This window comes from Solanum tuberosum, unplaced genomic scaffold (genome assembly GCF_000226075.1).
Source record: "Solanum tuberosum cultivar DM 1-3 516 R44 unplaced genomic scaffold, SolTub_3.0 scf00580, whole genome shotgun sequence".
NCBI classification, from domain to species: Eukaryota; Viridiplantae; Streptophyta; class Magnoliopsida; order Solanales; family Solanaceae; genus Solanum; species Solanum tuberosum.
Genome location: NW_006239500.1, coordinates 162,833 through 174,098, shown reverse-complemented (window position 1 = coordinate 174,098; position 11,266 = coordinate 162,833). Strand labels below are relative to the sequence as shown.

Below are 11,266 nucleotides of genomic sequence, written 5' to 3'. Positions count from 1 at the left end.
TGTACCTTCGACCTAATGACTTTAGAGCGACCTACGTTCAAAAGCTACATTCACGTGATTCATAATTTGGCTATGTTCTTCATTTAAGTGTATTTGTGGTTTAAATATTAAGACATGCATTGTTGTAACGGTTGTGTTATATTACATACTTTAGTTTCTAAAGTGCAATGTTAATTTAAAAGAAATAGAATGTCATCATTCTGATCGTGACTTGAAAAAAAGAAAGAAGAGAAGGAACTTGATTTTCTTGAAACAACAAAAGAAAAATCAAAAAATAAATTGTCAAGAATGGGATTTGAACCCATGCCCTTTCGGACCAGTACCTGAAACTGGCGCCTTAGACCAACTCGGCCATCTTGACATTTTATTTAAATAATTCAAAAAACAATTATATATATCACATTTTTTCTTCCATTTCTTTTTAGCAATTCAAATATTGATGCTTGAATTTCCTTGATGCGACATTTGTGCATTATTACTTTTAATATAACAATTATATTTAGGAGAGCACTTTCGATGAGCCCTACATGAATCGTATCTTAATTAGCTGGTTAAGTAAATTTCGAACACCAAACGATTAAATAGAAAAAGAAGGTAGTACTCCAATCAACAAGAAATAAAACAAAAATTTGGCTAGCTCATTGGCTAATTGGTTTTCGGCATGTGAATGGTCAAAACTATGTTAGTCTTTAATTTTTGCCTTCAAATAAATGGTCTCTAGTTTTTGTCTTTATTGTAGATATATATGGATACATTTATTATTCGCACGAATGGACTTAGATAGAGATAATATATATATATATATATATATATATATATTACTATTGTTATGCATGCAGATGTAGTGTATTTCGATACATAGATTTATATCCGTGAGGATACTTATTATAATGTATTTCACTATATTTATGCGCACAAATATAATTTATTATGCTATGTTTTAAAACAAAAAATGCTTCAACATTTCGTAACTAAGCAAAATCTCGCTATTTTTTTTTTGTAAATCCGAATGTAAAATAACACTACTTACGAAATTCTGTTACATGACACAACAAACTAAGGCTCTATATTTACCTAAAAATTTCTATTCCCTCTGTCCCAACTCCCAACTTGTGTGACACATTTTTTTTTAGTCCATTCCAAAAAAAACATTATTTTGACAACAATCTAATGACAATAACACTTTATTGTGAAGAACAATCAACTAAAAACGAACACTTAACTAACTTCAATAACAATAAGACCAAATTATTAAACCTAACCAAGTCTTTTTTTTTTTTTTAAATTTCATATTCGATCAAACGATGTCACGTAAATTAAGACCGAGGGAGTAATATATTTTGGATTGGATTGGGCCACAAATATATATCCATTAGCTGAATAAAGCCCATTTATTGCTGCCATCTGTTCATCATTGTATAGTGTAAAAAATGCTGTAAATCTGGTCTCTCTCTCCTTCTCCCATCTTCCCCTGAATCTTGAAATTTTCCTTAATCTCTCCAAAACCCAAAAACATAATCATTTGATTCCTATATTTTTTTCTACCAAAATTTTCAAATCACCCCATTTTTAAGAGCTGTTTGATTCATTGATCTGGTGTTCTTGAATTGATCACACCACTTTATAGATTGATAAAGGAATGTAGCATTTTGATCATTATAAAGAATTGGGTATGTGCCTTTTGTCAAAAAGATTGAATCTTTATTACCCAATTCTCTTGTTTATTAGTTTCTAATTATCATTGTTTAGTTAAATATGCATTTTTTTGAGCTTGAAACTGATAAAGATTGGATTTTTTTCCAGCTTTGTACCAGTTTTTCTTTGTTTCATCCTGAAATGGAAATATGGGTTGATTTAGGAATATCCTAAAAAAGGGTGGTGGTTGCTAATTGTATTTAGTATTATGTGTCTATTTTTATCTTAAATTGGTAAATGCCAAAATTATATGATTTTTAAGTGTTACTCTCTCCGTTTCGATTTATGTTACTATAGGTTGTTTTTTGTACTTTGGTTATAGTAATATTATGTTTTAGTTATTTATTTTTTTCAGAATGCTTTCTTTATTTTGTCTTGGCTTCTTCACTTTTGTTATTTCTTTTCTCGAACTGCTTTGATATGCTTGTCCTTGAGCTGAGGGTCTATCGGAGACAACCTCTCTACCTCCTAAGGTAGGGTAAGGTCTGTGTATACTCTATCCTCCTCAAACTCCACCCGTATGATGTTGTTGTTGTTATTGTTACTTCCTCCGTTTTAATTTGTTTGTCTTACTTTTCTTCTTAGTCTTTCTGAAAAAAATGTCTCTTTCCTTTTTTGACAACTTCTTAATTCTTACTTTTCAGCTGATATGTTTAAGACCACAAGATTAAAACACATTTTGGTACTCGTAACAAGATTCAAAAATTTCTTTGCTTTCTTAAATTCTTTGAAATGGAGGGAGTAAAAGATGTTGCACTAGAAGTAGTTATGTCAGACTTAGTAATTATTGTCTGTCTTGTTTGAGTCATACAAAATATTTTGAAAGTTCTCTTTATTAGACATGATGAGACAACTTATGCAGTGTAGCTTATTGTTGAAATTATTTACTACAAGGGTCCCATATAGGAAAACATGTAGGATACTGTTCTTCTATCTTAAAGGTCAATTTCCTTTTAATTGTTAAAGTCATTTACATGTGGATGGGCCTCTTTTCCTGTTCATGGTTGAACAGACAGGGCGAGGGTGTTTTTTTTCCTTTTTTTTTTTTTTTTTTTTTTTTTGATAAGGAATATGTTGCTTTGACTCTTCAAAAATATTATCGTACCCGTATCGGATCCTCCAAAGTGCATAACTTTTGGAGGATGTGGCACACACTTATCGGGTTTTTTTAAGAGTCCGAGCAACAATATTCGAATAAATTTGGAGAGATTAGTTAGACATGTTTTTTTTTCCAATTCCTGATAAGGGATCTACTAGCCTTATTATGTAGTAGTACTACATGATGAAGGTTAAAAAAAAAAACTATTTGTTAGCCATTTTGCCTTGTAGTATTAGTTTGTATATGTGTAGTATCTTATTCTACTAATTTTCACTATTACCTGTTCTTTCATTTGTTCCATTTATCTTGCTATTATATTGTCGTTTTTTTTTCTTTCTATCATGCTTTGATTACATTTGTTTTGAGTTGAGGGTCTATTGGAAACAACTTCTCTACCACATAAAAGGTAGGGGTAAGTACTGTGTACATCCTAACCTCCCAGACCTCACTTGTGGGAATTACACTAGTATGTTGTTGTTGTTAGCCATATTTAGGGAGTACTACTACTACTTGCTGAAGGTTGCACTTTCTGTTTATTGGTATGATATTAAGTCTTTGTTATAGGAAGAACGAAGTTAGCTAATTACGGAGAGTCATGTAACAAATGATTTATATAAACGACACAAAATAATTGGGATTAAACTATCCCTTCTACAGGTAAGTAGAGATTTATAGAACCCTTGATATTCCATAAAGGATATAGCATTGGAATGAAATAGACCTAAACAGAACGAATGGTATACAAGATTTATATGGCCAACCTGATTATTGTACGCGGTGTTGATGCAATTTTGGATACAATATGAGATCTCAACAATCTATAATTATGTGTTATCACACTGGCTTAGAGCAAGCATTTACGAAATCTTTGATGACTGATGAAAAGAGAAAGATCTATATAGCATTCCAGTGTTTGGGGATTGAGGTGTAGTCAATTGATTTGATGAAGTTTCATAGAAAGATGCATGTACTTGTAACCTAGGGCAACTGTGATATAGACATTATGCTCCGTTTGCCCTTATGAAACATTCATACTGAAGTAGTACCCCCAAAGGGATTGCCCCGGCAGTTGAAGATGTTGGAGTGGCGACATTAGGAAATAAGGCTTCAATGCTAACTAGGTGAATTTTCTTATCTGCCTATGACTAAGTCGACTGAGTTACTCGTTACATGTGTTGGTGGAAGGTAGCAGGAACCTTGTAAATTATTAAATCATAGTCAAGGTGTACGTATGTTGACCAGACACCATCGATCTCAAATAATGCAGTTTGTAGGAGATAGAACTTCTGATAGTCGAGGTGGCTTTAGCTTAAAATGGAGTGTTCAAGAGGAACTAGAAGTGGTGGGCATTCTAATTTTCATAGAGCTCTTTTTTAGAAGTGGTGGGCACCTTTTCATATTGGTTTTTATAAATCCGTTACTCAGTTCGAGGGTCCATCAGGAACAGCCTTTCTACCTTCACAACGTAGGGGTAAGGCTGCGTATATAGTACACACTACCCTCCCCAGACTTCACTTGTGGGACTACTTTGGGTATGTTGTTGTTGTTGTATGTTTCCAGAAGTACAAGTGCCAATTTTGTATCAGTCGTCAGCTATGGCTGATTTGCAGATGATCAAAAACACACGAGCAACCTTTTATTTTGACAAAAACCTTACAATACTGCAATTTAAATCTCTAATATTTTCAGTTATATGGGAAAGAGGACGAAATGTAGTAAACTGTACAATGCTGAACTTCAAGATTCTTCAATCAATTACAGCTCATGTATAAACTTCTAGTCATTAATGTATGAAATTTAATAGTCTTCGGATAGTTATTGAAATTTTACTGCACCAACAGTTCTATGGTCGTAGCATCCTTCCCAACTACCGATATTTTTTACTTATTTTCAGAGAAGGTGACCAATCTCTCCCTACTCACCAAAAAAGCACATGCAAAGTGTGTTGGTGATTGTTTGTCATCTCGCAGACTTTATTGAGCAATAGTTTGTAACGTAACATGGTATAATCAGGTAAAACCTATAGCGAATTAAGTGAGTTTTGGAAACTTCTTTAGGTCCAAAAGATTGTTCTTAAGTATTTCATCAAGTTGATTGTTCAAATGGTTACTCAACTAATAGTTGTTATCTCTGAAAGTCACTTTGTTTGTTGAAGAAAATTGGAATCAACAAGAAAGGTGACTTTCTCAGATTATAACTATTAGTTGAGTGACCATCTAAGAAATCAACCCGTATGTAATCTTACAATACTACAACAGCAACAATTACTACTACACCTCAATCCCATGCTAGTTGACGACGTCATTTTAGAATCTAAAACTTAATTTTCCACGTTCCACTGATTTCCATCATATTGCTTTCAGGTTTTGAGCTTAATACTTGGTGGCAAGAAGCAAGGGAGTGGGAGCTTAGCACAAGGTGGGACACTTTATTCTTTGCTGAAATTTTAAGATTCTGATGCTTTGCTTTTGTGCAGATATTTGAAAGTCATCACTTTCCTTTTAGGACTGAATTTGAACTCGAAGAAGTAACTACAGTGACTGGAGGGAAGTTTTAGCTCATGGTGCTTTGCAAGTCCACTTTGAATATTTTTCCACCACTCCTCATCTCCTGATAGAACTTTTACCGCTGAAACTTCTTTCTTCTTTACTTTAGCTATTTCCTTCTGTAGTCGACCCCTGCCTTTGAAGTTTTTTTCCGAGGGCCTATACCTGCTCATTCTTTACTTTTCTTTATTTCGCGGCATAAATAAGTAGTTACGATGTTCTAGCTTCCCATTTTATGTGGTGAAGAAGATGGCACACAATTCCGAGGAAGAAAAAAAAGAGGACTACCTTTTCAAGATTGTATTGATTGGTGATTCTGCAGTTGGTAAATCGAATTTGCTTGCTAGATTTGCTAGAGATGAATTCTATCCAAACTCAAAATCGACAATTGGAGTAGAATTTCAGACTCAAAAGATAAACATAAATGGAAAGGAGGTTAAAGCGCAGATATGGGATACGGCTGGTCAAGAACGATTTAGAGCAGTTACTTCTGCATATTACAGAGGTGCAGTTGGAGCTCTTCTGGTTTATGATATTAGTAGGCGCCTGACTTTCGATAACATTGGTCGATGGCTTAACGAGCTTCAGAGTAAGCAGCATGCTATTGATTTATTTTATTGTTTTAGTTTATATTTGTTTGACTAGATGTTTGTTTTATCATTTTAGTTTGAAATTGCCTAAATTTCATGCTCCACGTTTAAGGTACTTGAGGAAGGTCTGCACTGGATTTTGTTTCAATATAGCTCAATAGTTGAGACTTAGGGTAGAAGGTTAGTAGGTTACAGTAGAGCATTTTCTCGCTTACCCACCCCTACTAGTAGTCATACTATTTCTCATGTAACTTCTTGTCCGTCAATTTTTGTCACTAATCTATTGTCTCTTGTACTTCGATTATCGCACTTTTGGTGTACTTACTATTTCTTTTTTCAAAATGTTTTATCATGCTTTCTATAGTATTTTGCCATGATCCCTTCACTTCAGTTATTTCTTTTTCGATCTGCTTTGATATGCTTTTCATTGAGCTAAGGGTCTAGCGGAAACAACCTCTCTACCTCCCAAGGTAGTGGTAAGGTCTGCGTACACTCTATCCTCCCCACACGCCACTTGTGGGATTACACTGGGTATGTTGTTGTTGTTGTAGTTGAGAATTTTGTATCGGCAGAGATTATTCCATGTCATTAACGCAAAAATCTTTTTTGCCAACGGTACATTAAGTTCATCTGTTGGATTATGCATTGTGCTCCCGTATGATTCTCTAGGCTGGTTAGATTGTTTGGAAGGCACCGTTGTTTTATGTTGCTCGGACTCTATGAAATTGTTGTTGCACCCGCATGGATTTGGAGGATTTGACATGCACACATCGACATTTTAAAGAATCTGAGCAACCTAGCATGTATCCTTGATGTACTTGTCCCTAAAATTGCTCATAAAAAAAAGCAACATACATGACAGCTTCAATTTTCAGGATCTTTACATAACTGATAGCATCATTTTTGACTTGTATCTTTACTCTGTTAACAGCTCATTCGGACATGAATGTGGTTATAATACTCGTTGGCAACAAGTCTGATCTCAAAGACGCCAGGGAAGTTACAACAGCTGAAGGCAAAGCGTTGGCTGAGGCGAAAGGTCTATTTTTCATCGAAACTTCAGCTTTGGATTCATCGAATGTAACTTCTGCTTTCCAGACAGTTGTTAGGGAGATCTATAATATTCTGAGCAGGAAAGTTATTCAATCTCAAGAGCTCCAGAAAAAGGACTCGGGCCGACTAGCAAATGGTAAGTCTGTGGTTTTGCAGGCTGATGATGGAAATCAAGAAACAGTTGCAGAAACAAAGAAAGGTGGATGTTGTTCATCATAAGTAATATAATCTATATGGAGTCATCTTCAATGTGGGACTTCTTGGCGTGAATTCAGATTTACTCGGGCCTCAATACAGGTACTGGACACCGAGTGAGAGGTCAAAAAAAAGAAAGTAAACAATTCCTATTTTTAGTCCTAAGACATGTCAATATCACTTCTCCCATGATGTAATTCAGTTTCTTGTTGGTTGAAGAAGAAGTTTATAGGACAAACTTTCTCTTTAGAAAATGTAAATGATCTCAAGGGGAGAAGAACATTTTTTTTTTACTGTTTTTGGAGTTTCTAGTTTTGTATAATTCAATTTGTTGTCTGTGCTTCATTCTGCCCTTTGTTTCTTTCTTTGATTTGTCTTATTAGGCGTTTCAATATTATTTGATTGAAATTTGAATAAAAAGAAGTATTATTTGTTGATGAAAAAGGATATTTAGAAGTTTAAGTTTTATTTTGAGAAAATGATCAAAATGGTCCTTAATGTATGGGCTTTGATTCCATTTGGTCCTTAATGTATGGAGTTAATGGAAATGGTCCTGTATGTATCATAAATTGTGATCAATTTTGGTCCTTAACCCCTAAAAATTTTTAATGGCAGCAATTCTTTAAAAAAAAAATTAACTAAAAATCGCTACACGTGGAGCGATTTCCCATTATTTTTAAGCAGTCCTCGCCTCGGGAATTTTTAATAAAAAAAAATTTGAACTTTTTTAAGAAAATGGCTGCTATAGCAGCTATTTCTATTTTTTAAATGCTACTGGGGCAGCGTTGTTAAAAAAAAAAATTCACAACAGCGATTTTAAAGAAAAAAGAAATTTTTTTTTTGGACCGGCAGCGATTTTTATGTTTTTTAAAGGAGTAACAGCGTCAATTTTGTCAGAAGAAAATCGCTCCGTCAGAAGCGATTTTGCCCTTTTGGTTAAAAAAAAATTGATGTGTCATTTTGGAATTTTTGGAAACAGGGGAAGGAAAGTCTTGAACGAGTGCATCTTTTACATATTCCGTGTATTTTGACGGCAAAATAAAATAAAATATTAATTTTAGGGTTAAGGACCAAATTGATCACAATTTATGATACATAAAGGACCATTTTCATCAAGTCCATACATTAAGGACCAAATGGAATCAAAGCCATACATTAAGGACCATTTTGATCATTTTCTCTTTATTTGGACATATAAATAAAGTTGAAGTTTTGCGAGTGAAAACTTAAAAAAAACTTTAGAAACTTGTATTTCAATTACCAAGTCCTATTTTTTATTTTATTTATATCGTCATGCATGGATCAGTGTCGTAACTATAATTGTCCTAATATAGCAAAATTCATTATCTGGTAAGTTCTTACCCGCACAAAAACCGTAATGTATGGTCTTGAAGAGAGACTCGATGAAATAGATATGTCTGTGAAGATGCGGACTACTTGCATCTAGACAAAAAGACCCTATGAAACTTCATTATTCTCTCTTTGGAATTAACTTTGGGCCTTTCCTACGCAGCTTAGTTGGCCGTTAGGTCGCACCTTGCGGTACAACTACTTTATTACGACTTCATTCTAGTTACTAACCCTATCTTCAACATCCCCTCTTCCTTAATCAAAATAGTACACATAAGTGGTCCGAATATCACTGTTATCGAAAAATATGCTCTCCAATTCTCAAATGAATGATTGGAGATATTATTTTCTAATGTATTTAGATGAAAAATGTATGACCCTTGTTTGTAGTAGGTTACAACTCCCCAACAACTATAACCCAAAATTCAAGAAATTAATTATATATAATACACTATTTATTATTGGCATTCCAAAATTTCATGTGAGCCAAATAATGTATTTTCTCCATCACATTCCTTCTTAACCATAGAAATTTGTAACAAATATACCATTCATTTCTTTGGCCTTCTAATTTACACATTCTTTTTATTTTCAAAAAAAAATTCTATATAAACAAATCCCTTCATTTTCTCTTTTTAATATAAAAAACACAAACAAGAATCTTTCAAAGAGAAAGAAGGGAAAAGAAAGAAGAAACTAAAATCTTTCTTTTTCCTTCTTCTCTTTTCAATCAAAACACAATACATATATATATTTTTTTTAATTATTCTCACAAAAAATATATTATTTTCTCTAATTTGTTGTTTATTACAAATATGGCCAGCAGTAAAATGATTACTTTGATATTGATCTTTTGCCTGTTGGTGGCTACAAATGCAACAAAAAAAGTTACAAATGTAGCACTTGAAAAGAGCAATAATATGAATTATTCTCTAACACAATGTTATTATGAATGCTTGCAAATTAGAGTTTTCACATTGACTGATTGCCAAAAAGAATGCAGAAAAGCTTGTAAAAAGCACAACAACAACCTTGTATAAGGGCGCCAAATCGTGATCGTAAAAATATACGAGAGAGGAAATAATCAAATATTTTTGGAACATTTTTTTTTTATGTAAAACGTACAAGGGGATTGAATCGCGATTGAAGACATACAAGAGGGGAGATAATCAAAGATTCTTGAATATATTTTTGATGTATCATTTTTGTAAAAGGTAGAATTTTTTTTCCAATATATAAATAATTTCTTTTCTTAATTTTGTTGTTGTTTTTTTCTTTTTTAGGTGTTTTTTTTTTTGTATGTGTATCCTTGTAAATTGTGTATTTTATGTACATTTTGCATTGATAATTATTTTGTTTAAATTAAATTAAAGATGTTTTTGTTTTCATAAATGTTGCCTTGGTTAAGGCCAAGATCCAAAATTAAAAGAAGGATTCACTTTCTGAAATTCAAGAAAAATAATGGCTACATTAATCGTTGACCAACAATATATCGACCTTGAACTATCAGGTCATGACTTCTGCTCGTTGTATACCTTGATCCCCTACTAGCTATATAAAGGTTTTTTAACGATTAACAAAAAGAGTACTCAACGAAAATAATATATCACAAAGATCACAAATTACTTCTCCCTTTCTCCTTAACATTGAAGCACTGATGTCGGAACCTCCAAAAATGTTTCACTTTTTGTTAGATCTGGACACACATGCAACAATATTTTTGAAGAGCCCGAACATCGTAACTTTTAAAACTGGTGAAATGATCTAAGCATTTTATTGCTACAGATGGACTATTACAATCATTTGGTACTAAAATCATTAGTTTAAGCTATTAAATAGCAGAAAACAGAACATAACTTCACACAGTTATGTGACTAAATCTGTGTATGACATCTTTACATTGTCAGTGTATATTAGTTAATATCCGCGAGTGAACACTAATGTTGTTTGCTACAATCATCACCTCGGTTCAGGCCAAAGAAGCAATGTCACACATAGGCTGAATGGAGAGCCAATGACCTCGTTGGTCACGGTTGGGCTCTCATACCAACAACCTTGGGCCCAACTCACACCCGAAAGTTAACTATTGAGGTGGGAGAGCCCAAGTAATTTATAAGTCCCACGACAGCTCCCCATTCATCCGATGTGGGAACACATGATTATAACACGATCTATTTTTATCTATGAAGATCCCACCGGAGTTCCTTCTATTATGATAGAGACCATGAACTAGATCAGAATCATTCTCAACCGATCCAGCAAAACACTCAAAAGATAAAGAAGTATCATTACTTCATGCTCGTTCCAAGCACGAAATACCATTTGTATAGACAAGAATCCCCTTCGTTACATGATTTCATCTTCATATAGACAGGGGCGGCTCAACAGATCTCGTGGCCTAAGGCAAAATCATATTAAGAGGCCCTTAAATTTATTTTATAAAATTTACACACTAACAAGAAAATTTATTTTCTACACAATAGATTAATTATTTAAGACAAAAAATAACAAATTTCACACACAAAAAAAGGAAGAAGAGTTAAAAAAATAAAGTGATGGATTATCGATGTTAAGCTTCAAACCTCAAATTGAAATTTTAATTTGGCTATCATCAAATAAGAAAAAAGAAAAAAACCACTACATCAAAAATGATCTTTAGCGGCAATTAATTAACGACAATAGCTCAATTGCCGCTAAATATGTATTTTTAGCGGCAATTAACACTCTTTGTATATGTC

The 11,266-nt window shown here is 33.3% G+C and overlaps 1 protein-coding gene and 1 non-coding gene across 4 annotated transcripts; one reads left to right on the top strand and one right to left on the bottom strand.

Moving 5' to 3' along the window:
- Nucleotides 1-280: 280 nt before the first annotated feature.
- Nucleotides 281-361, bottom strand: TRNAL-CAG (transfer RNA leucine (anticodon CAG)). Its single transcript has one exon. It is a non-coding gene; the product is annotated as a tRNA-Leu (tRNA).
- Nucleotides 362-1,407: 1,046 nt separating this feature from the next.
- LOC102591215 (ras-related protein RABA5a-like) lies at nt 1,408-7,523 on the top strand. Of its 3 annotated transcripts, none has more exons than XM_015304623.1 (4): nt 1,408-1,670; nt 5,158-5,212; nt 5,300-5,929; nt 6,862-7,523. In XM_015304623.1, exons 3-4 carry the CDS (start codon nt 5,590-5,592, stop codon nt 7,200-7,202), a joined length of 681 nt encoding a protein of 226 aa, XP_015160109.1. In that variant the 5' UTR covers nt 1,408-1,670; nt 5,158-5,212; nt 5,300-5,589; the 3' UTR covers nt 7,203-7,523. The 3 variants fall into 3 exon arrangements, with proteins under 3 accessions (XP_015160109.1, XP_006365850.1, XP_015160110.1); XM_006365788.2 differs by having other exon boundaries at nt 5,271-5,929; XM_015304624.1 differs by lacking the exon at nt 5,158-5,212 and having other exon boundaries at nt 5,271-5,929.
- The last annotated feature ends 3,743 nt before the right edge of the window (nt 7,524-11,266 follow it).

What these genes read in the sequence shown, in the direction of transcription:
- LOC102591215 (XM_015304624.1), top strand. Translation starts at nt 5,590, where the DNA reads ATGGCACACAATTCCGAGGAAGAAAAAAAAGAGGACTACCTTTTCAAG. An exon ending in ATGGCTTAACGAGCTTCAGA is followed by an intron (nt 5,930 to 6,861) that starts GTAAGCAGCATG and finishes CTCTGTTAACAG; the next exon opens with CTCATTCGGACATGAATGTG.